The following is a 25,423-nucleotide window of genomic DNA, read 5'->3' as shown; positions in this document are numbered from 1 at the left end:
TTGGAAAGGTATTAGCATAGCTGAATTCCTTACCTGTGACTGAGATTGTGGCTCTGACTGAACCTTCAACCACATTTAGAGGCAACTTCAGGGACACAGACTCCTGTGCCGGATTCCCTGACATCAGCAGGCAAAGGTGTGTGGAGAGGACAAAAAGAAAGACATCATGATGAAAACAGCCTTCAAAGTCCCCAGAGGTTGTTAGAAACTGTTCTATGCTAACAGCCCATTTTCCTGTCACAGAGGTTGCAGGTCACTCCAAAAACCCTGTCCCATTCCACCCTCAACTCCCCCCATCAACCTCACTGCAATTTCATTATCCTAACAGTCTTCCTTCTGAAAAGGTTGAGAGGATCTTCTCTTCTAAGCCTTCTGTGGTCAAAGCCACCTTTGTGCTTTCCTTTACATAAATTACTCCATCTTGTTTCAGATTTCAGTTGCAGGTATGTCTTCTCAATGCACCTCATGCTCTAAAAATCTGCTAATGGCCCCATCATACACAATAAAATTCAAGATGGGAGCAGCAATCCTAAGTCATGTCCTCCAGCCTCACCATGTTCAGTAGTCCGGTTTTATTACCACAGGTGAAAAAGGCCTCAAGCTGTCACATTAGTATCAGGGACACTGATGCTAAAAGATTGGACCTCCCCACATCCTTACACAGGGGAAACTCTAGCTGGCACCATGATTAGAGTTTGCTTCTGTAGGTTGGTCTTGTTGACAGAAAAATATTTAAACAAGTGGAAAGACCCAGGAGGTGGTTAGGCAGGAAGTGGGGGATGTGCAGTGCGAAAGAAGAAAACAATCTCTCTACCTTTTTTGGGACACAGGATGGAGCTGCGAGCCCTTTCTACCAAGACTCCCTCTGGCTGTTGGAACACAGAAAAGTAGCATTATAATGAGCACACAGGAGAGAAACAGGATTACAAGTGGATTAGAATTAGACATGGACAAAATCCTGGTTCAGGCAGGAATAATATCATTACCACGTAATAATGCAAATTATTGTCAATTATTTTCATTTCAGATGAGAAGACAGCACACATTTTCAGAATATCATAACTTGTGAATGTCTGTGAGAGCTCAAGAGCAAGGACGTAAAAGTTTCCTATAGTATGAAGTGGAGGGTACCCCTCCCACATCCATCAGCCCTCTTCGTTAGGCCCAGTGCAGGCCCTGAGATTCTTAATTAGACATCTCTAATAGCAAGGAGTAACTCCCAAAATTAACCTGCACAAAATCTGGGAATTTCACAAACTCCACTTTCAGTTTTAGGTAACAGAAAAGCTTGTCTGACCCGGACTAGAAGGAGTTTTGTCATCATGTCTTTCTGTCCTTGATTTGGGACATATGGTATCTCTTCACCACAGAGCTCTTCAGTGGCCACAGCCTCTGTGCTGAGGGTGATGTTCATGTGCCCTGAAAATAACACACATTTAGGTGCAAAAAACCTCTTCTGAGGAAGCACTTCCCTTTAATACAATTGAAGTCACCTGTGACAACAAAAAATCAGATCAGAGCCCTATATGATTCTGTACCTCCTAGCACAGACTTGTGAGTAATCATGACCTTAGGATGAATGCAAACATGTACTCTCTGGTTAACAGGGCAAACAACTCCTTGCTCCATGTCAGCAAAACATCCCCAACTTGGTCCCATTCCTTCCCAACTCCACCACCCCACCTCCCTGTTCTACTCACCCAGTTGCTCAGCTGTGATGCTCCACTGAAAGGTCTTAGCTTCCTTGGCACATAAGCAGCTGCTGTAGACACAGCCTTTGCATGGCTTCAGCTGGAAGTGAGCAAGCTCTTCCAAGGTCACTTGGATCTGAAGGTACAGCAGAGATAGTGGTGGTAACAAGATAAACATCACAGGCCATAGATTTGAGTCATCTTGTACCCACCCATACCATGCTTTTCTTGCAGAGCCTACAGGGCTCACCTACCTTCATGCATCGCTGCAGGTAGTTGAAGACTGTGGCCTTCAAGAGGAAGGTCTCACCCTTGATCACAGAAGACGGCAGGCTGAGCTCCACAAGGAAGGGCTTGAACACAAGCAGACTGGAGGTTGGAGCAAGTCCAAAGCCATTACGTCCTGTGCAGAACATCCCCACTTTCCATTCTGTGATGGCATTAGGCGCAGTGACAGTGATATTCTTGTTTCCACTGGGACTGAGAAGTAGACAGCAAGAGAAGCATTTAACTGACTCTTGCTGTACACAGCACCAGGTGACCTGGTCTGCACCATTCTCTCCAGTGTACCCTACCCCCTAAGCTCAGTCTAACCTCTAACCTCTGCTGAATGTATAGCCCTTTTAGGTCCTTGTAAAAGCGGGAACCCCTTCCTCAGATGCTTATATGAACAGAACATTTTTGACAAGAAGTTACATAGCTGCAAGATGCCATCAATCACACTCAAGGCTTCTCTCAGACAGTGCTTGCCATTTGCACATATAAAAATGCTTTATAGGTGTCAGCATTTTTATTCTTCTTGGCCTAGGGATGCAGAAACAGACACATCAGAAGAGCAACAAGACTGGCTCAGCATCTGTAGAACTTAGCAGAAGAGACAGATCCAGCTATTCACCTTCCTGTGAGACACTGATATCTTAAAGTGCAACATGAAGACAGGGCAGAGACTTGGCTTGTGCCCACATCACAGCTTCTGAGAGTAGCAGACTGTTCTGTGGCTGCTACCACAAGAGACATAAAAACAGCCCTGGATAAAGCTTATGATACTATTTGACTCAAATAACTGGAGACATTCACTTTTGCCAGGCACATGCAGGAAAGCAACACATACAACATAGAGACATTTGGTTGCTCAGATCAGGCTAGTGGCGGATAAATCACATAGGAGATAAATCTCCATAAATCACCATCACATAAATCTCACATAGGAGATATCTGCTGCTAGGGAGTGAAGAGTTGGAAGTAGCTGAAAGGGCAGTGGAGATGGGAGAAGGCAGATAGGGGGGCATCCAGCCTGAGCAGACTCCAGTCAAGAAATTCCTGAAGTCAGAAATGAAAAATCTCCAAACGCTCCCTCAGCACACCCTGTGTACTCCCTGAGCCCTTCGCACAAGACACAGCTCCCAGTACCATAAAGGACTTCTGTGAAGAACAACTTCACCTGCATCCCAAGGATACATCCTGTGAGCACAGTTTAGGAAATGCTGTCCCAGAGGCAGGATGCGGGCAGTAAACCAAGCTGGTTTGCTGCACTGCACATGCTTTCCTGTAGTCCCATACCAGCTATTTCCCACAGATGGACAAAACTTCTATACAATCATCTAGTACTGGAAAATGCATCCAATGCAGACACCAGCTCCAATGAGAAATGGCCTGACAGGTATGAACTCCATGACATACATCCTTAGACACCTTCCTCAGCAGCTTATAATCTAAACCCAGTGTATCTGCTGCCATTCCCCATTACACTAAGCCACCCAGACTAGACGCCTACTGCTCAGTTTACTTACCCTACAGAATACAAATCCCATATCCAGGTTTTCGGGAAATGCTTGTGTACTTTCTCTTCAGCTGAAGAAACAGGTGAAAACAGAGTGGGCTGATACATAGATGCTGTCAGATGCTCTGCTGGAAATAACAAAGCCCCAGTCACAACAAGGTTGTTGGGCCCTGGTTTAGAACAGAGGAGCTCCAGCCCAGCAGGTCATCCAGTCAGCACTTGGCAAGCACAGCACTGGAACAGAAGGCGCTATCCCAACTTTAAAATCTCTTGCCTCATTTCAAACAACAGAGGTGCTGTGGACCTTACTTGCATTTGTAGGCATCAAGTGAAGGGCAACCATTCCCTCAGCTCAGAGGTAAGAGTTAAGATCAAGACAGCTCACTAATGTTTCAGAGCCAGAAGCCCTGAGCCCTGGGCAGCCTCACACTAGCACAACAGGGAACACTCTCCCTCTTCCATTCACAATTACAGCAAGTTCTGCCTCTTCACTCAAACCCAGGATTGCTATCTCCTGAAAGAGTATCCCATGTAAGAGGAAACAGTTGGTAAATGCTTACTGTTATATGCTTTATGGGGCTGGGCAAACATCAACATGGGCCTGGAAGTAAACAATGCTCTTTCTTGCAGCACGGTTGTCAATGAAGTGGATGGACACACTCTGGGCTTTCTGATATTGGTGTTGGTCATAATTTTCAACCCCATTTCCTGAAGGGAAAAAGAAAAAGAAACACACAAACCTTGATGCACCAAAAGCTTTTCCTCTTCTCTCTGCTCTCTATCCTCTGCCTTTTTGTCCCTCACCCCGTGGGGACTTGCCTGTCCTCTGGCTTGGCAAAGTATTTTTTTGCTTCATTTTGAAATGGAATTATTCAGGTCCTCAGTAATGACCAAACAAGGTCTTCTGAACTAAGTCATCTAGCCTGAGTTAACAGAATTTATTCTTTTTCAAACACACGGTCATTTAGGCACTATGCCTTCTCAGCCTGCAGAGTGCAATTGCTCATGCTATGGAGATTCAACATGCTATGCGAAATCCAATTAAAGTAACTAATCATCCTTGGCATCCTGAATCACACAACTAAAGTGCAGAACCACACAACAATTTCTTCTTGGTCAACAATTTCAAGTCTTTTATTCAAACAAGTGAGTTACAAGGGCTTAAACTGGACCTGTTCCCTGTACTGTCTGCAACAGCATTCCTAGGATATTAGTAAAGCCAGGGGGTCACACTTCCCTCAATTCATGAATTATCCCAACCCACCAAAACAAACATTTTTACCCTGAATGCTGTAAACACATCAGGTTCATCAGAATTTGGGAACCCGCATGAATTATCATCTTCAGACACTTGTTGAGGATACCTGGAGTTATAAACAGATGGGAACAGCCCATAGATCTGAGAAAGCAAGAAAAAGTAAAAAAAAAAAAAAAATCAGCACAAATAAAACCTGGTATTCCCTTCCTGTCATTCATCCAAGGCCTGTTTGACTTGTTCCTGGCTACTGTTCATGACTGTATGCCAGAATGCCCAGGCTCACTGTCACTCCTCTGATAGCATCAGCACAACCTGCTGAACTGAACATGAGACATAATAACAGAAGCTCATTTACCACTGGTGCGGTGAGTGATGTTCAACCTCTTTCTTACCCCTAACCATTACCCATGACACACTGAGAGCACTGCTGATCCTTCTGGGCAGTGCTTTGAGTCACCTGGGATATAAGCTCTGCACAGATGCAATAGTCTGTCTCCCCATCTCTTCATTTCAGACAAGGGAAAGGAAGAAGTTGAAGCAGGCTCACTCACCAAGGAGCTGCTGAGCTCTTTTCCTGGCTTCAGCAAAAGGACGCTCTGATCCACAGCCCAGACAGCACATGTGGACCCAGGAGCTGCCAGCATGTGGAGACCAACCTGTGAATCAGGAAGGGTCTCGGGCGTTGAGAAGCCCAGCTCCACCTGGATGGGAAGAACACAGGCAATGGGTGAGTGACATTTCTGCTGCTGGCCACCCTACCACTTCCTGAGCAGGGAAGGGACCTACATGAAGAGAGCTTTCAAGGACTTGTCTTGCATGGAAAGATGGGGAATTTCCCAAGACCCCCAGAGGTGTTTAAAAACCATCACTTTGAGGTTCTAACAGGAAAGATGGCAGAGGGGGAACCATCATTGTACACAGTTCACAGTACTGAAGACATTCCTGTATCAGAACTTAGTGCTCTCTTTACCCAGCAAACCAGCCAGCCATGATCACACACCTCACACAGCTGTCTTTCTGCTCCTTTTAGAGCCTCAGATTAATATAAGCCTAGACCTTATGTCCAGGCTCCTTGTGCGGTATATCTGTTTCCTGAAGCACTTGCTTGGATCTGACTGCCCATGACAGATAGACAGCTGTGGAGCAGCAGTAATTCCAGTCCTCAAAAGTTCATATTTGGAGCACAAGACGCAGCCAAGAAAGCAGATTCCTACGGGTGTCACAATGACCACATCACTCAGCCCCTTCTGGACAGCCAGTAAAATCCACTTCTTTCATCAGCCACTCTCAGCTGTCTTTCTGACACCACATACTGACAAGTTTAGGTGTCTGCAGCAGCAGCAGAGCAGCCTTGAACTTTCCTGGGAATCACCATAGTAACCTGTGCTGGGCTGTGATCCTATTGGCTTGCAGTTGTTATACAAGCCTACGGAGATAGACACAGCAATTCTCTTTCTTTCCCAAACATTGTAGCAGCCCCCATAATGCTCCACATGTACTTGAATCACAGCACACTTCACCATTCACATGTTCATGTGTCAGCATCCCACACATCATCAGCCACACAGAGCTACACATATTATGTATTTCTCAGTCTCTTCATTGCAACAGACACCTACACTCTCACACATTTAGTCAGGCCTCAGACACAAATCCTACCTTGTTTCTGAAACACATGGAAACACTGAGGATGGCAGAATCAGCGATGATTTTTCCATTAGGGAAGATAACATAAATTACAAGTCTTGGAGCTGGTGCAGAGATCAAGCTGAAGGTAAGAGGGATGGAAAATAAGCCTTTCAGCACTAGATGGAGGAGAGAGGGAAGAAGAGAAAGTAGATCTGTAGTGAAAATGGACTCTGATCAGCTTTCGCCATCCTGCATGTGCCTGTTTAATTCCTTTCCCCAAGTCTTTCAGGACCAAGGAGATTTCTGGTGACCACTGAAACAATCAGCACACCTCTGGATCTGATTTTCAAGACCAGCAAAAGACTCTTCCTGGTTCTGTTGATTGCCTCAAGGAGATGAAACAAGTATTTGGAGTTCAAGCTTAGCGTCACATAGAGTAAGAATCTCAGATATCTTTCAAAGCCTCCAAACATCACCCATCCCATCACCAACAAAGAGATGACCTTTGTCCCAAAGCACCTGTAATTTAGGCTTTTAAAAAGAAGAGCTGGAGAAGTAGACAACAGTGAGTAAATACCCATCAAAATGACAAAGTATGGCATCCTAACTACTTAAAGATTATTTTTAGACACAATTGCAAATTAAAGCAGGAGAGTTTTGATGGAGGGTAAGGCTATAGTTTCATGCCATTTTCAGGGGCAGCAAAAGGAGACCTCTTTGAAAGCGAAGAAAACAGAGGATGAGCCTATGGGCTGGGAAATGCTGAGTATTATTCTCTCGGTACCAAGCAGGAGGATAAAGGAAACATGAAAGCTGGAAAGGCACATTGCTCTGATGCAACAGAAATTGGTGAGCCAGCTTTAAATTGAAAAGAGGCTTATGCTACGTATCCAAATAAGATAGGATGCCACAAACCACTGAATGCTTGCTAGACACGAAACAGGAGAGTGCACTTACTTCTTGGCAGCCCAACCCAAACAGTCTTCTGACCTGCATGGACTATCCCTCTTTTCCCTGTGACCTAGTGAAGAATACAGAAAGGGAAAAGAATGCCAGTTGCAGTCTTTGAGATCACTGTGCAGATTGAAGTAATCCTGAAATTGGAGATTGAATGGGGGAAAGAGGAGGGATATGAGCTTTACTCACTCTCAGGTAGCAGAGAGAGCTCAAGGGATCAAAAGACTTGGGGAAGGACAGGTAAGGCCAATACCTGCCCTGCACCTGTGCAGAGCCCGAAAGAAAGGTGCAGACTTTGTTGCTATTACTACAGTCCCAGGATCAAAACCAAGATCCAATCTCATGACGGCTGGACAAGCTACCTGTCCTGGGCTGAGCCAAAACTATCATACAACAGGCTTGAATCTGTAAGAGATGTTGATCTTGTGCCTTAAGCCATTACCTACTAGCACTTCCCCAGAAACTCACAAAGTAGGAGAAAATGACACGCTTGGGCCCATGTTCCAGGTCCTCCTGGTAAATTCTGAAGTCCACCTGGACAGCCTGCTTTTTATCACAGGGCATCGTTTCGGGCACACGGACAATAGAGACAAAACTCCTGCTGGTGCTGTAGAAAGGATGTATGAAATGAGAGGCCCGCTGGTAACTCATATCAGCTGTCCCAGGCTCTATATCCAAATCTTGATGCAGGACAGTTGCCTGGTGAGATACACACACACACACACACACACAAAAAAAAAAAAAAAAAAAAAGGTTACTTTATCTAGTTAAGCAAGTCAGCTGCAAATCACCCTAGGTGCAGCTTGGTAAGAAGCTCAGATCAGGTCTGAGCAACATCATAGCAACATCATTTGTGAAGAGCTTGTGAGAAAAGCAATTTGGATCTGGAAAATAAACTCTCAGAGGGAGGCAAAATGCAGAACATGCTGAGGTGTTTCAGGTTTGAATTACTGTTCTTCAAGGAGCGGGGGAGATGTCTGTGGGGCAATAAACAGCTCTGAGATGCACATGTACCCCTGCCAACAAGACAAACACTTTCTCACTTACCTCCAGGGAGGCCAAGGTGCTGTTCCAAGCAGTCGTGTTCAGGCTAAATGAAGCTGTCCCAGAGTCCCCAGTGATGTACTCCTGCTTAAATTGCTGCTCACCGCAGCTTACTAGAAGAAGGACTTTTTTGTGCTTCAATGCTTTCCCTTGGTAGTCGATGACTTTAATCTGAGAACACAGTGGTGAGCAAGAGAAGTGCAGAAGAGTCTAATCAGTGGACAGAATCTCTACTTCTGTAAGGCAGGAGCAGAATTTCCAAAGACAGCAAGGTCACTCTTTTAGTCGCTAACTATATGGTCAACACTGCTACTGGTCACCTCCTATTATCACTTGCACGTGTTCATTCACACCTGTGCTCTCTATCCCTTCACAGCAGAAGTCCTCTCCGCTGCTGAAATTCCAAGTATTTGGGTTTGCACCCCACATATGGATCCCCACAGCTGTTACTACCCAAGGCTTATTTGGTAAATGGCAGTATGGGGTGTTTTCCTCACATTCAAGAGTTTTGTCTCTGGGAATCATTCAATGTCCTCTCAAGCCCCTGGCTGGACAAGACACTAGGTAAGTTACTGTGAAGGCATTGCTCATGCTCCCCCCTCCAAAGGACTGTGTAACTGGGAATTACCTTCCCCCTGTACATCTCTCCAGTGTGGTAGTAAGACTTCACATCATCAAACAAGGCTGTGCCGCCAATCTTGGAGATGAGTAATTTGTGGGAAGCATTGACATGTATGTCTGAATGAAAGCAGTGAAACAGAAACATAAAGGAGGGAGCAAGGTAGCCAAGCACAAATCAGCAATTTCCCGCAGAGTGACCCATTGGTAATACTGATGCACATGTTCAGCTGCACACACACTTCATACCAGGGAGATGATCTGCACAGGACTCTGGATATCTAGTCTTCCTCCCACTTCTTGCCCTTAGAGAGGTCCCTAAGCTTTACCACCTGAGACCACAGACACTCAGAGTGAGTGTGTCATGCCATCAGGAATCGGTGGCTCTGTCTGTAACTCTGAGCTTTCTGGGCTCAGAAAGCTCAGAGCCCTTGCTAGCCTGGAAGTCTCCAGTGTTCTTGGTAAGATTAGTGCATCTTCACATGCCTTTTACCAGCCACCAGAGATTTTTCCAGAGTTACCTGTACCATTCTCCACCAGTGAGGCCTCTGCAACTATGCTGTCCTGATAGTACCGAAAGTCTCGAGTGAAGGAAGACAGAGTCACGTTTGTGAAGAAGCAACCCATCTCATCTGTCTGATAGTACAAAAAGAGGAAACAAGGTCTGAGCAAGGCATTTATGTTAGAAGTTACCCAAACAATGCAGAAACAGCAGCACAAAATCCCTGGTCTCAGGGAGCTTGCCTTTTGACACAGCAGTCCAGGATGTGGAGCTTGCACGCGATGCACACGCAATCATAGTCATCAGGCACAGCTACTAAGAGGCAGCACCAGTAGACCAGTGGCTAAACAGCCAAAACCACAGGGTAACACCACTATACTTCAGTTAAAGTCTCCAGCAGCCCTCCCTTACCCTGAGGCTAAGCACAAATGTCTCTGAATACAGTTCAGCTCCTGCTAAGTATCTCACCTGATTACTGAATTCCTGACAGAGATCACGTTTGGAAGCACTGGGCAGAAACGGGGCTATCTTCTGGCAAAGGCTCACATGTACTATGCCTTGGATGCGTTTCCCATAGGTGTATCTGTTTGGGGGAGCAGGGAAAGGAAGAGACAGTCACACACACCAAGAGAACACAGCGCTTACTTTGCGTAGCCCTGGAGATTTTCACAATATAGCAAAAGAGTGACTGCAACACAGCAGGCCCAGGAGCCCTGACTCAATAAGCAAGGCCAAGTTGGGGCACCGCAGTGATGGGAGATCAAGGGCTCTGTCATATAATCTGCTCTGGGAAACCGGAGTGTTGTAGGTGTTGACTCAGCACAGAGCTCTGCACTTTACATCAGCATCACATGCTATAACCCCAGAATATGCTGAAGGCATGCATCATCTTATGAGCAGAAGCATGGCTGATTAAGAAAGTGCCTTTCATTTAAAAAGCACCTTTATGTGAGGCTGTTAAGCCTAGCATTGTCCTTGGACTGTACTTGGGGCAATTCCTTTTTGCCTCTCTCATTTCCCCTAGAGCATAATCTGGAAAAGCTTCCCTTCATTTCCCATGAGTTTGTTCTCCAGGGAGATGAATACCAAACATCTGTCATGTTCTGTCCCACAAATGGTTGCTTGTCAAAGGGTAGGTTGTCCCCCAGGTTTTGTGTATAGAGACTCATAGAGTGTTTTTCGAAAGGGGGCATTAGAGTACCAGGATAGTTATAGGAATGCTTTGTGTTGCATCAGGGTGCAGTTGTGGAAGATTCTGGCCTCCTGTAACTGACGTGTAAGTAATTTCCCCCTCATGGTTACCTAGCCATCTTGTACTCATCAGGCCAGAAATTAACACAGAGCCATACCTCCAAGCAGAATCCTCACCTGCCACATACCCGGAGTGGGAAGGTTTTATCTAGTGCATAAATCTGATTTGGCGCTTCAAAGGTCACTTCAAATTTTGGCAGCACTGGAAGGGAAGCAACAGGGAATGTAGGAAACACTGGCCAGGGACAGCCTTTCCAGAGAATCAACGTGAAGATAGACTATGATGAAGTAAGAGCCAAGAAATGGAGAAAGAAGATAGCAAGAACGGGAAAGGGAAGATTTCCATTTTTTCTTTAACAGATTTGTGTGTAGTCCCTGGCTGATTCCTCTTTCCCAAACTACAACCCAAACATACCCATGTCCTAGTACTTCTGACAGCTATTTGCACTGAGAGATAAGCCTTCCAACACAATTAATTAGGGGATGAACAAGATGTGGGATGGCACTGGATTCCATACTCTCTGGAAAAGCCCATCCTAAATGACCTTGTTCTGTCTAATGCAGAGATCTGCAGGAATCAGCTGTGTCAAAGGTCTGGATCCATGCTCAACATTCCTCCCACACACAGACCTATGGTCCCAAAGGTGTCTCTGTCCTGAGCCTCAGCTCAGACTTTCTGTGACAGGTGCTATTACTTTTCCCATTTGCTCCTGGGATGGTTATAATGGAATAAACACCCAGCTTCCTCGATCAAGAGTGCAAAGTCCTCTCTGCAGCTCAGACTTATCCTCCACATGCTCATACCATAGTCCTCAATGGAGAAGCTGCCATACGCTTTTGCACTGGTTACATTGATGATATATGTCCCTAGCAAAGGCTCATCACTTAGCTGGAAAGACAGATCTGCAATGCCGTCTTGGGGAAGCACATTCAGCCATTGCTCTATCTGGTTGTTCTTAGGGTCCTACATCCACAAGAAAGAAAGAAAGAAAGAAACAGTTGTTCCAGCATCTCACTGATCCACACCCTATAGAAATTGAGCTTCAGAATTTCAGTGCTGCAGATTACCAGGTTCTATAGCTAAGCAATGAGGTCTGGTATAGTCCAGTCAAGAAATTTTGAAGGCAATATATTAATAATTCCCAGACTCAGCTCCCAGCATCTGAGTCTCCTACATTTATCTAAATTCTGATTTCAAGGAAACATCCTTCACAGTTCCAACTTATTTCATAAAGGTCTAAGTTTATCTGTCTATGCTATGACAAGTCTAGAACAACTCAGATTTCTACTGAAGTAACTGGGAGCATAACCTCAAGTAAACACATCAAAAGGAAGCTGAAGGATTATATTTTAGAAATCTGGAAGTTCTACTGTCCCACTCAGAGGTCTGTAAAATCTACTAGGAACTGAATATGAATAGCCTAGTGAAATGACTGCCATCAATATTACTGTAACACTACATTTAAGCATAACTCACCTGGAGAAACAGGGAAATCTGTGGGGAGGGAAAGGTAAAAACATTAGAAGATAGAAACACATGCCAGCAACACACACAAGACACTTCAGATGCAGAGCCCTCTCTGAAGAATGTGCAACTATTGATTTTCAAATTTACAGCACGGAGAACAATATAAAGTGAAACAAATGTCATCAAAAATGGCAAGTCCCAGGTGGGTCCATTACAGTAAGGTCTAGAGAAAGACAAAGGAAAAACCATCTTGGAGATCACCCAACACTTCCTGACAGAGTCCTCCATCAAGAAAACTTGTTACCCAAACAGACCTAGCTCTGGCTCATCTGCAGTCTTAACAAGGTTACAGAGGTATAGGTTCACATAGTTTGGAAGGAACCTCTGGAGGTCATTTAGTTCAACAGCCTGCTGAAGCATCTCAGAGAAGATTGCTTGTAGCCTTCTCCATCTGAGTTTTGAACATCTCCAAGGATGAAAATGCCTTCTCTGAGCATCTGTTTCAATATCTGATCATCAACGCAATGAAAAAGTTTGTCCTAATGTCTAATCAGAATTTCCCATGTTACAACTTGTAGAGGTCAGATTAAGAGCACCCCTCCCCACCACATATCCAGGAAATCCTGACTTGCAAACTGTTAATTCCCCACATGACACCATCACATCAGGAATCAATATGTCCTATGCTTGTGCTTGCATGACCATTTAACCAGGACAAGCAAGAGCCATGTACACCTACGCCATCTTCCTGAGTTACCAGCTTTTACTTGAGGTACTATTCTCCTCTGGACACCCATCAAACCTGGCCCAGGGATGAATGTGGGAAAGTTGGAGCTTGGGCAGATGAGCAGGGTAGAAATGAAGTAGAATCCATCCATGGAACAAGGCAGCCTTTTCTGCAGCCCCCCAGGGCTGGCTTACCGAATCGTTGAGTGCCATGAATTCCTCATCCAGAGTCACAATGCGAAATTTCACTGAAGGCAAGGAAATCAGGGAGTATATTTATCAGATCTCAGTCTTTCCCTACAGATTTCTGTTCTGTTTCCCCAGCTTCTGTCTCTATTCTATACACATTTGTGATAACATCTGCCATGGACATTCCCACATGTAAGATAACATGGACAATGACCTACTGCCTCCTGCAACTTCACAGTCACAACAAACTGGACATTACAGCCACTGAAAACATTACATCAACAAGAGACATTTTCTAAAAGCCTGTCTGTGAATATCAGGCAATGGAAGGCTTTCCTTTTGGTGTTACCAGCAGAGAGCATAGGGCCCATGGTTGCTCCTTTTTGCAGCTCTCACCTGTCTGCCCTGGTTGATAGATGGGCTTGTCTGTTTGGATGAAGGTGCCGCTGCTGGCCTTGCGGATCAGGACCTTTTTGTTCTCCTCAATACTGACCCCTTCACCTGTTATGATCAGTTTGACAGTGGCAATCTCTTCTGTGCCATCAGCTGGAGGTGCAACCTGTACAGAGAGAGGAGAGCATGCAGCCCCCAGCTAATCTTCTGGGGAATCTGAGCCGAAACTGATAGTAAAGTGGAAGAACTAACCAGTTCTCCTCCGTCTGTCTCAGGACATCCATTCTTTCCAATACCTGATCTAGATCACATCCAGATCTCACTCAGGCCTACATGACAGTAGGAAGTCCTGCATGTCATGGAATCTGTCCTTTTTCCCAGTGGTTAAGGAATTTTGTCTCTAGTGACAAGCAGGTTCCTGACACCTTTGAGTCTTCAGACTTGGTCAGGAAGATGGGCAGATGCCAGAAAGGTGGGAGACGGTAGCAGAGAATCAAAGGAGAAAGATCAAGCTGTAGCACAGCCTCAACTGCTAGGCCTTCAGGACTACCCAGCGTGTACAAGCAAGAAAGCCAGATTAGAAGAGACAGAGGTTCTTCCTGGCACCAGCAGCCAAAGCCCCCCCAGCAGTCTCAGGACAGAATATACTGTATAACAGAAGGGATACTGCTTAGGCATGTCTGCCTTATGCTAAGTCTTTGCTAAATTCCCACCAACAATGAATCAGCTCTAGGATGCTATTTGAAAATAACTAGTGCATCCATTTACACCCAACTGCTCTTCAGTAGCTCCTAAGAGCTGAGTTGCTGCCTGACTTCAGATCCTACAGAAACTGCAGTATGTCATGCAAAACACTTTCCCCAAGATTTAGCTGTGGAGCTGCATAAGTCCTTCAGAGAAGAGCTAAAGCTGCTTCATCTGGTCTGTGATGGAAGAGAAGGAAACAGCTGGGTTCTTTTTATGTATACAGAAGTGTGGTAGATTTTAACAAAAGTAACTTCAATTTCAAAATTACATTCAGAATGGGAATTCAGTGCTGACCAACAGATATTATGCTGGGATAGAGGTTCCTAGGCACCATTCACCCTTCTTTCTAGCAGGCTCTCTCCAAGGCATAGTAGACCTTGTCCATGTTATGCCTTTTTAGGGACTAACACAAGGGATTTACAGTTCCTGAAGGGAAAATCAGTGATGGCATTTGCCTAGGGTGGCTCACCCAGAACTTAGTGCACATGAAAGTCTTCTCCTTCTTGATGGTTTTTTGCATTAAGAGCTTATGTCCTGCAGAGCACTCCAGGACCAGATTCACTTGAAGCTTTGCTTCATAACAGGTGACATGAAGGCAGGCAACTTGGGTGGATGGGTAGCGGAGGTCTGCAGGGATCACCACCAGGTAATGTCTGGGGCAGAGGAAAGAAAACATCAGAGGTGGCATCAGGTCAAGCACTTAGAAATGCAAAAAAGCTTCCATGCAGAAATCCTCAGCAATGTGCCATGACTGCAGTCAATATTCAAAAGCAACAGTGAACCCAGCAAAGTGATTGCTTCACTGATACCTTGAGAAATAGTTTCTGCTTCATTAGCTTAAATACAGCCCTACAATATTTTTCAAACCTCTTACTTCAGCTGTCTCCTGAAGTCCCCAAAACAATCACTTGCAGTCTTCAGAAGAAGTGGCCTCACAACCTTTCGGTCTAGACACCAGGGATTTGATCTGGCATGGCAATTGGAGAAGCAAACACCCCCGAGCCTAAGGTCTGACTTGGAAGCTCCCAAAAAAGCTGGCTTGTATTTTAACTCGCAGGAGTCAATCAAATGCATGGGAGGCAAGGTAGATGTCTCAGACACCTTTTGAGGTGATCTGATAGAGCAGGAAGTATGAGAGCTGATGGCATGGAATGTGGTCTGTCTTAGACTGATGCCTTCATAAAAGAGACCGAAACAGAAGTTCAGCACCACTCACAGTTGGTGAAAAGCAGCTGCCATGTGCAACAGAAGGCTCAGGAGGATGGCTGTCCTCATCTTGGGGGCTCTTGTTGCCCAGTCTCCAATGCCCCTCTTCCTCTGAAATCACGGAGGCTGTCTTTAGGGGGTAACTTCTTTTGAGCACTGTCTAAATGAAGAGGTGGGATGGGGGAGGAGCCAGCCTCTCCCCACCTCTTCCTCTCTCCTGAGATTATACGCAGGCAGCGGTAGGGACGGGTGCACTGTGCCAATTGCCCCTTAGCCAACAGCAGCCACTTTGGCTGCCATCTACTAGTTCAGAACATCCCCTCCTGCAAGGCTGCCATCGAGACATCTGATCAAATGGACTTTCTATGGGGGAAAAAAAAAAAAGGAAAGTGAGAACTTTGCTGGTCAGTGACCCATGCCAGGTCCTGATCACTTGTCATTTGTGTCCCTTTGTTGCAGCTGGAGATGGATTGCTGCTGAGCAGCAAGAGCACACAGCAGGTGGTGTTGTCATTCAGGACAGAGTCTCAGTTGCTCTGGATCAGACTATGGATCTCCTGTTTGCCTTCAGAATAGGAGCAGATCCTTGCATGCACACAAGGAACCACTACAGCAACACTACCACCAGCCAGCAACCACCAATGAGCTAATGACTTTGCCGTTTCCTTCACTTCATACAGTGAGGGAAATGGAAATATATACTGGCCAACAGAGGAATCCACCAGCTCCCTGCAACACTCATTAGCAATCTGCAAGGAGGAGGCCTCGGGAACTGCTTCCAGTTCCTCATTGTTTATGTCTGGGCCTGAAAGGTCTAGGGTACAGGCATATAGCCTTTTGGTTCTGTTTTTGGACCGGAGGATCAGGTTAAAATTCACAATTAAACATGTGGGACATTTTCTAGCAATGATGACAACCTGTACAGAAGGGTAAACTGTGCTGTTTAACAAGCCTGGCCTCCAGAAAAGCATAGTCACCATGTAAACCGCCTGTTGTGAGTGGTACAGATTGCATTAACTCACAAACTACATCTGAGACTTGTGTGGGACAATGTGAGTTAGCCCAGGCTGAAATGTACCAGGGACCATCCTAAAAATTAAAGACAACTACAGTTCTGTGCCTGGAAATATTTCCCAGCACTGTTTAATAGTGCTGATGCAGCCTAAGTTTTCCATATCTGGGCCCTGCATGGTGTTACTCAAGCACACAGTTGGCATCTCTTCCTCTGGCAAAACCACATTGCATGATGCCCAGAAGTTTCTCTGTTTCCAAGGCTCTCCATACTCTCCAGATAGGGTTGGGAAGACCGATCTCTATTTTACCTCTCTCACTGGGCCACTCTAGAACAAGCATACATCATGGGGGCTAAACATTATGCACAAGAGCTGCTAGTGCTAGCATTGCCTTTGCCTCAAGTGAATATTTTACTCTTCAACACACTGAGGTAACCAGATATCCCAACTGATTTAATAAATCAACTTTGAGTTGGTCTAAATCAGTTTTAGGTTCCTAAGTAAGAAAGACTGGTTACTTTCTGTTTTGATGGACACATTCTCCCTGTTCTTGTCTCTGTGAGGGAAGGCCATGTTACTGAGAATGGCAGGCATACTTATAAATTTTTTTGTCTAAAACCTGAGATTTTCCTACAAAAAGCACCAGCCAGATCTACCATAAATCAATAAACCATAGCCAGAGAGGTCCAGCTGCTGGCAGACTTGTGACAGGAGCTGCACCCACCACGGTCAGCATTGGGGAGATCTCTCTGACCCTGTCCCACCATGCTCCTCCTGCTGTGTTTGCCCAGGTGCATTCTCTGTTCCTTGCTTGGCTTCAGCAAACCTGGCTCTTGGACACAGGAACACACATTTGAAGGATCAGTGTTGAAAGCAGTGACTGACAGCTGCACAGGTGTCATAGACCCAAACAAAGTCTCTGAAATACAGAAAGCACAACAAGGCTGTGCACAGTTTCTAGTTTTGCAATTTCTTTGTCAAAATGGACTCAGAGAAGGCCTTTGTGATAGAAGTGCTAAGCCAAGAGACCCACATGGAGTAAGGCAACTACCCTTCCTAAAAACACACTGTTCAGCTGGATCAAAGGACATAGTACATACTCACAATGCAAAACCATATAGATACCTGTTCTCCACAGATAACTTTAATCAAAAATGAAAAGGAAGAAGAGGAGACTGAGTAAGGGTCACACCTCTTATCATGGAAGATGTCCTCCATGGTTCAGAATGAGGCCCAGGACCAGTGGCACCTTCGAAACGCCTTCAATGTTCTAATATTATAGCTTCGAAGAAAACAAAAAGGCAATAGTACCAACGTTCTGTGTGAGAAGAGTACTGGGGAAGCCCTGATGTCTGCAGAGCCCTTTGACAGAAGACTGTGCAGAGAGGAGGAAGTCATTGGTTTCTTTTAGAAATCCTATCTGTTAGAGAGCCTGTAGTACAGAATGATTCATCAAAGCAACTGAATTGTTCTTCATTCTCTTCTAAACATTCATCGCCAGCTTCACACAGGCCTAGGGCTTCTTCCGTTGTTGCCTTCTTTCCTTTCCAATCACAGACTTCATACTCCTAATCACTGACATCTCCAGCTCGCCTCTTACACACACATACACAAACTCTATAACTACTGTGTAGCATCTTCAGAGACAATGGGTTTTGACACCTTTGTGTTCTGACAGTGAAGTGTACCTTTACATTAAGAATATTCCACAGTCCGTGCAGTTTATAGAAACCTGTCAGCTGATAAGGTTTTTGCAACCTGACCAACATCCATAACATAATGGAATCCCTCAATAATCTCCCCATAACGCCAAGGTAGACTGCTGCACCCACCTTCTGCTGCCTTGACGGCAGAACTTTTCCACTGCACCAAAGCCAAGCAAGGACCTGAGAACACACCTGGACAAACACAGCAGACGGAGCAGGAACTGACTGGGTCAGAAAGCTTGAAGGCAACATCGTATAAACTGTTCTGTGCCTCTCTCAATTCTTGGCTCCTACATCAAGAGCATTCAAAGAACAGCAGATCTTCTGAAATTTTTGCCCAGAAATCTAGTGCAAGCCTTTAGATTGTAGGCTTTACATTCATTAATTGGAATTGGGCTTTGCAGAATTACAGAACTATGCCCAAGGGAATTTGGAAACCTTCACAGGAAGGTATTCAAACTATGGGTGACCCATGGATCTCTCTCCAAAGAACACGTGAGCCCTGAAACCTGCACCTTTACATAGTGTTCACAAAACGGCAGACATCACTAGTGCAGCTTATTTTTAGTTTACACTCCAAAAACCCACATAACCCATTGAAAGAGCCTACTATCTACCAAACCTTCTTGGCCCAATACCAAAGCTCTGGTTCTTGCTTCATCTCTCTTACCCACCTCACTGAACTGAGAAAGTCTCACCAGCTCTCCAGGCACAGTGACTTCTCTGAATCACAACATCCCAGCTTATAAATTCAAATCTAGCCATCAACTAGTTAAGGTCTCATAGAAGCTGAAAACTCTTTACAAGTTGGTGAACTGGCTGTTGCAACCAAAACCACAAAGACTTCCAGATCTGAATGCTGTGGCTTAGGAATCATCTCTAGTGTTAACAAAGAAACAAAACCGAAACTTGAACCTAGTGGTAAAGATTAGGGTCCTAGATAAAGGAGGTTCCACCAGAATAATTGTAGTGGAGTTTCTACTACATGTAATACATTTGTGGACACATTTGTCAGGTGTTATGTGAGATTCGTAGTTTTGGCAAAGACCTTTACTTACTCAAGTAAGTGGCAACTTTGATTACTCGCAAGGAGCCTCTTTTTGGTGGAAGGACCAAAGAAAACTCATTTTGTATGGAAACACATGAGACACTGCAGTAGTTTGGAAAAGCTGATATTTGTGGAATACCTTGAACACTGCCAGACATGGGCAGGATACCTTCTAAGAATCTTGTGACTGTGCCTTTTCCATTTAATGCTGGACCGAGCATACAACTGGAGATGAACCATGCAACAAGTGATAGAGACCTGCTCACAATTACTGAATACAGGCTCAGAAGTTTAAAATTAAAACACATGGAAGAAGTATCAATTTAAAACAGATATTCAGTGTTAAACACAATTCACAGTGCTGCTGTATGTGCACCAGCTATTTTGATAATGTGCATACACATATGCCAGGTACACAGGTGTGCCATCTTTCTGGAGGCTGCATGAAGAAAGGGGCAGGGAAGATTTCTTCCTTTCAAGGAAAGATATCAGGGATGCTTCTTCCTCGTGCAATCTCATTGGTTGCTTCTCTGGCTTCCCTTTCTTCTGCTGTCTTCTTTGGGTAGCCTTCCTTTGCTGAGCTGTAAAGGGTAGGACATGGTAAGCAGTAGACCAGTTCACAGATGAGCAGAGCCATAGCCCCCAGGCAGATGGAGGGAAAGGGCCTGCCACAGAGGGTAGTTCCATTACTGGATACTGGTGTTGTCAGTCAGGAGGACAGTCTCCATTCAACAAAGCTCTTCTCTCCGCTCTGACCTTATTCTTTTCCCACCCCACAGTTCTGCTGTGACTCTATGTCCTTGCTTTACTGTACATAGAGAAGGTGAAAATATTTGCTCCCTGCAGTAGAGACACCAGCTATTCCATCCAGCATCCAGATGTCAGTTTGAAGGAAGGTGTGATAAATATTGAGAAGCCTGCCTGCTAAATACCAGGAAGATTTCAGGGACACTATATATAGTCCTAAAATTTCTGTCTCTGTACCCACTCTGAGGACATGCTACATCACACAGAGTTACGCAGCTGAACAAGGTGGAGTAATCACCTAGTTGTTTAAATATACTGGGGTATACTACAGCAATTAAGCATATTTCTATTCCATGGGAAGCAATGAGATGATTTACACTGTAACATATGTTGTTCTGGCTATATGTCCAGAAAACTGGGCAATGTCTGGATCTCATGCTGTGGTTCTGCCAGCCAGGAATCCAGAGAGTGACATGTCAGTGCCTCAAACAAGCAGGGGATCTCCCAGATCTTGAGTTTGCAGGCACTTTGGCCAGCAGCTACTTGGACCCTATTGGTTCTGGACCACTTTTCTTCTCCTTCTGGAAGAGTCAGAGGAAGGAGGAAAAGGAGGGAGAGATAAAAAACAGGGAAACACACTAAGGGCAGTATAGCAACAAAAACTGCTCACATCTGAAAGACTTTGGGACTTGGCTTGAAGAAAGAATTGGTATCACAGGTTATGGGCCAGCATTCCTCCTCCACCCACTCTAGAGGAACCAGTGGAAGTCATGTATTTGGAATGTCTTGGCATCTCTGTATTGACTTTCCCTAATGGTGACCAGTGTATTGTGTCTTTCTCTCATGCAGCCACATGCCACAAATGGGCTCAGCCTGATTACAGAAATCCTCAGGAAAAAGAGGGATGAAATAGGCAGAATTCAGAGGACTGGTGACTTCTGTGGAGGACAAGCTGGTGATTTAAGGAGAATACTGTGGATGCTCTGAAATGATCTTTGTATTTTCCCTGCATACACAGCTTGACGTTATTACCCAATACACAAAAATGGACTTAAACACTTGCCATGTTCTGGAATACTTAGTTATTAAAACGGAGTGCCAAACCCCAGGACTCCCACAGGATCAGAGAGACTAATCATCTATCCAGCATGGCAGAAGCAAACGAAACAAGACAGACTCCTGGCCCACAGCAAAAGCAGAATCCTGGATTAGCTTGAGCCATGGCGTGAAGAGCACAGCAACTCCCAGATGACCTTCTCTTATCTTTCTCCTCTGCTTTCTCACACAGGCTGATGGCTGTAATATCTCAGTGAAATGTCCTGGTCTCCTCAGCACATGGACAGGCAGCATAGCCACAGCTCATGCATGACTCCAACTGGTACTCCTTGGCCTTGGGTATGTCCCAGACACATAGGAAGGCAGAGTTAGCAGCCGCTTGTCTTAAGTGGAGACTTAACAGCAGACATCACTACAGAACAAGGGAGAAAGTGGGTGACATTTTAATATGCTATTTTTTCAATAGGAAATTTAGCGGATGCTGGAATAGCAGCAAGCTGTACATCCCATTTAGAATTGTTATGGACATAAGTAGTGTCTTGATATATGGACAGGCAAGTAAAGCCTGTGGATTTTTCTCCCGGTCTCTGGAAAACAGGCAGGGCTAATGTATCATGGAATGTTTTTTTAAGCCAGTTCCAGATTTACCATGTGTCTGAGGTGTGGTTTATAAAAAGAAATAGAAAACATAAGATGAGTATGAAAGACACACTTTTTTCAAGCAGTTGAACATAGTAGTTTTCAAGACAAATGACTCTCCCTGAATCATAGACTATGGTAAGGCCAGACTCATAAAGGTTTGAAGGCCATCAGTCCTACTGTGGGAGACATCCCAAAGCCATCACTGCTCGAGACACAAAACACGTTGGCTTTCCATTCTGTTATGGTATTAGGGATGGTGACTTGAACTTGCTTCTCTCTTTAGCCTCTGAAAACAAACCAGATCCGAGGATAAAGGAAGGAAGATCTGCATCTAAAAATAAGTAAATAAATCAACCTCTGACTAATAGTAAAATTACCTATAACACTTCCATCTGTGCTTTTGCAAGATTGGCAATGCTGAAGAGAAGATAGACCAGCTACAACATCCTCTAAGAAACTGAGGCATAGAAAGGGAAGGGACTCGCTCAAGGCTGCACAGTGACGCATAACCAGGGCCAAGGAGACAACACAAATGCTCAAGGCCAAGTATACGTTTCCTCTGGAAATACTAACCTTTAGCAGACAGGGGTGCTGGGTCCAAAGAAGCAGCCCCCCAAATCACACCTAACAATTTAAGTTGGACTAAGCCAGTGGGGAACAGGTCCCAGATCCACATCTTGGGGCTGAAAATTGATGGGGATTGACTCAGTTATGTGAGGATTCTCTGAGGAGAGGGAAAGCTGTGGGTACTCCTGGAAATGAACACAAGCAATACCCAGAGCCAGGGTTCACAAAGGCAGCTCAGCACATAGAACAAATGCATGGCAGGGGAAAGAAGAGCGAATGGCAGACCAGCCTCTTTGTCAGAGGCAGACAGTAGGGAGACTGCAGCTGATAAGAGAGTGGATAGAGACTTTATAAATAGGAACAGCCATTCCTCTCAAAGAAAATAAAGAGCTCCTCATTATTAAATAGACAGTCCACTTGCTTCTTGTCATTTGGCAGACTTTACAGTCCCATGTATTCTTTGTGTCAGAGATTTTAAAACCAAAACAAATATAGCATTAGAAAAGGAATTCTATGCATCCTTACAATCTCTTTTCCTGGTATGTCACTACAGCCATTCCCTCAGTTTTCTTTGCGACCCTCCATCTCTTCTCCTCTTCTTCCTACAGTCTTCTCTGAGGTCTTTACATACAATTTGAGGAAACTAGAGGGTAACAATGATGCCACAGCATGGCTGTTTGTGCCATTTGTCATCATCAATGCCAGCAGCAGAGGGCTCAAGAACCAGCCTGACTAGTTCAGCGGCACCTTGTTTTAGCAGCATAGAGCAAGTGATAAAGAACAAGGTTATAGTCCAAGTCTGATGCTAAAATGAGAGCTGAACTTTTAAAGATCTATTTAAATCTTTGTTAGTATTGTTTGTCTGTTTGTTTAGAAATTGATAAAATAAAATCCCAGATCTTTTTCAACTGCAGAAAAACAAGCAAACAATAAAAAAAAGAAACAAAACAAAACAACAAGCAACAACAACAACAAAACCCAAACTAAAACAAACAAAAAAAGCCAACCCCCCCACAAAAAAAACACCACAAAACAAAAAACAAACCAAAACAAAAACAACAACAGCAAAACCCACCACCTCAGCATGCAAAATTACAGGCTCAAATTCAAACCTTAAGACCATTCTGCTATGTTCACTTGCATTACTCTCTATTCTGCTACAGCAAGATACCACCTGGAGTCCTGCAACCAGCTCTGGAGTCCTCATGTACAGGAAAGACACGGATCTGTTTGAGAGGGGCAGAGGAGAGCCACAAAAATGATCAGAGGGATGGAACACCCTCCCTAATCAAGAAAAGCTCCAAGAGTTGGGAGTTTTCAGCCTGCAGAACAGAAGTATCTGGGGAGATCTTATTGCGGCCTTTCAGTACTTCAAGGGAGCTTATAAGAAAGATGGAGAGAGACTTTTTACAAGGGCCTATAGTGACAGGACGAGGGGCAATGCTATCAAACTAAAAGAGGGTAGATTGGATATAAGGAAGAAATTTTTTACAATGAGGGTGGTGAGATACTGTAACATGTTGCCCAGAGAAGCTGTGGATGCCCCAACCCTGGCAGCATCTGGTGCTGGACTGGACAGGGCTTTGAGCAATCTGATCTAGTGAAAGATGTCCCTGCCCATAGCAGGGGGCTGAAATAAGATGTTCCCTTCCAACTCAAACCATTCTGTGATTCTGTCAAGAGCTTGTAAGAACCTACCTTTAGAAAGCTGAAGAAGTCAGTTGGTTGATCAAACCACAAGATATATTCTACATTCCAGGACCAACGACAGGAATTGGAAATTACCTCATCCCGGGTACAATGCAGTAAATGTCCTCATTGACTTAATAGGGTTAACTCCTATTTTGAGAGAAAAACATAGGACTACGCCTGCATAATCACAGAAAAAGGCTGAGAAATCTGAACAAAAGGCTCACATTGTAAACAAAACATGATAGATTGCTACCTAACCATCATCCCACAGATTTCTCTCTCCTTTCTTAACCTGTTTAAACACCAACAAGCCATCATGTACTGCAACTCTCCAGATTCCAAATGGCTCATTCTTTAATCCAGATCATCCATTTTATAAAGGTAGAATTTTTGTCATCTGATCACAGATGCTAGGATGTTTGCACCTTTTCCCCCCAAAAAAGGTTTTAACCTATTACATTAAGACAGACCAGATCTCCTATCTCCCACTGATGAAGAGCATGTTGTTTAAGATCAGCAGTGACCAGCTGCTGTACAGCAGCTACATGGCCAGCAAGTCAGTGGATGGTACCAGTGAGTCAGAGAGGACACAGTTCGTGGCCAGTCAGAACAGGAGTTGCCTCTTGCCTTAGCCAGAGTGCAGAAACATAAGAAAATGGCATTATAAGGGTTAGGAAGCCAGGAATACATAAACAGGGAAGGTTGCAATGAAGGAGAAAGGTGTAAACAAATCAGCTATAACCCTTAAATCAAGCTTTCTTAAATTTTGCTGCTTAAGTAACAGCTTGGTTTGAAAATAAGCTTTTTTAGAAGTCAGTTTAAAGTCATAACAGACATTTGCTGAGTTCCAAATATCATTTTAGAATACATCCAAGTAATTAAAATAAAAAAAGAATAAAACCCTATGTGTTTCCCACAATGTTTTAAAAGCAGACTACTGAGCAAGTGGAAGTCACTAGTGAATGCCCAGAGCACAGTTTACAAAGGTGTTCAGCCAGCTTTTGACAAGAGCGATCTGTTCATGTCTCCACAGAATATTTCCTTTTTTTTTTTTCCTGTTTATTCACCTGGTGCAAAGTAATGACTAGCTTATTCAAACTGAAAGAGCCTTGGGAGCCTGCAAAAGCACGGAAATTGCTTTTGCCCTCCATATCTGCAAATAGGAACTAGTTGTGAGGAGCTAAGCTCTGTGATTTCTGAAACACTGAAGAACACAGTGACAAGAAGGAAAAAAAAATAAAAATCAATCAGTTAATTATTTTTTGAGAGATAAAACTTGCTTTGTTTAAATTGAATCCATGTAACTGTCAAATACGTTTAGACAAACTTACTTTCCATGAGTCCAAAATATCCAAGATACCTTTATATATTTATTTATTCTGTGATTTAATGACAAATTTTAAGTGCTGAGGGATTTTTGCATTAATTGAATTCCAGCTTCCATGAAGCCATACTGGAACTGAGAAACAAAACCTGATACTTTTTATATTCTCA

At 44.3% G+C, this 25,423-nt stretch overlaps 1 protein-coding gene across 3 annotated transcripts in view; it reads right to left on the bottom strand.

Annotated features, from left to right (window-relative positions):
- Window positions 1-25,240, bottom strand: part of LOC136107437 (alpha-2-macroglobulin-like protein 1) — a 31,940-nt gene extending 6,700 nt beyond the window's left edge. Inside the window, exons 1-23 of one of the 3 annotated variants that reach the window (XM_065848492.2) lie at window positions 15,470-25,240; window positions 14,723-14,906; window positions 13,510-13,672; window positions 13,120-13,172; window positions 12,208-12,225; window positions 11,535-11,694; window positions 10,848-10,932; window positions 9,948-10,062; window positions 9,499-9,613; window positions 8,988-9,097; window positions 8,363-8,530; window positions 7,784-8,014; window positions 7,316-7,379; window positions 6,389-6,534; window positions 5,281-5,430; window positions 4,754-4,870; window positions 4,032-4,179; window positions 3,482-3,599; window positions 1,946-2,171; window positions 1,701-1,827; window positions 1,298-1,419; window positions 815-869; window positions 34-117 (exon numbers count right to left, since the gene is read on the bottom strand). In XM_065848492.2, coding sequence (XP_065704564.1) covers window positions 34-117; window positions 815-869; window positions 1,298-1,419; window positions 1,701-1,827; window positions 1,946-2,171; window positions 3,482-3,599; window positions 4,032-4,179; window positions 4,754-4,870; window positions 5,281-5,430; window positions 6,389-6,534; window positions 7,316-7,379; window positions 7,784-8,014; window positions 8,363-8,530; window positions 8,988-9,097; window positions 9,499-9,613; window positions 9,948-10,062; window positions 10,848-10,932; window positions 11,535-11,694; window positions 12,208-12,225; window positions 13,120-13,172; window positions 13,510-13,672; window positions 14,723-14,906; window positions 15,470-15,528 — 2,818 coding nt within the window. In that variant the 5' untranslated portion in view covers window positions 15,529-25,240. The remainder of the gene's footprint in view (window positions 1-33; window positions 118-814; window positions 870-1,297; window positions 1,420-1,700; window positions 1,828-1,945; window positions 2,172-3,481; window positions 3,600-4,031; window positions 4,180-4,753; window positions 4,871-5,280; window positions 5,431-6,388; window positions 6,535-7,315; window positions 7,380-7,783; window positions 8,015-8,362; window positions 8,531-8,987; window positions 9,098-9,498; window positions 9,614-9,947; window positions 10,063-10,847; window positions 10,933-11,534; window positions 11,695-12,207; window positions 12,226-13,119; window positions 13,173-13,509; window positions 13,673-14,722; window positions 14,907-15,469) is intronic. The other 2 variants (XM_071815243.1, XM_071815249.1) reach the window with 2 other exon arrangements.
- Window positions 25,241-25,423: the final 183 nt, after the last annotated feature.

Source organism: Patagioenas fasciata, chromosome 1 (genome assembly GCF_037038585.1).
Source record: "Patagioenas fasciata isolate bPatFas1 chromosome 1, bPatFas1.hap1, whole genome shotgun sequence".
Lineage (NCBI taxonomy): Eukaryota > Metazoa > Chordata > Aves > Columbiformes > Columbidae > Patagioenas > Patagioenas fasciata.
Note: the sequence above shows the minus strand (reverse complement) of the source record. Positions and strands in the feature narration are given on the sequence as shown.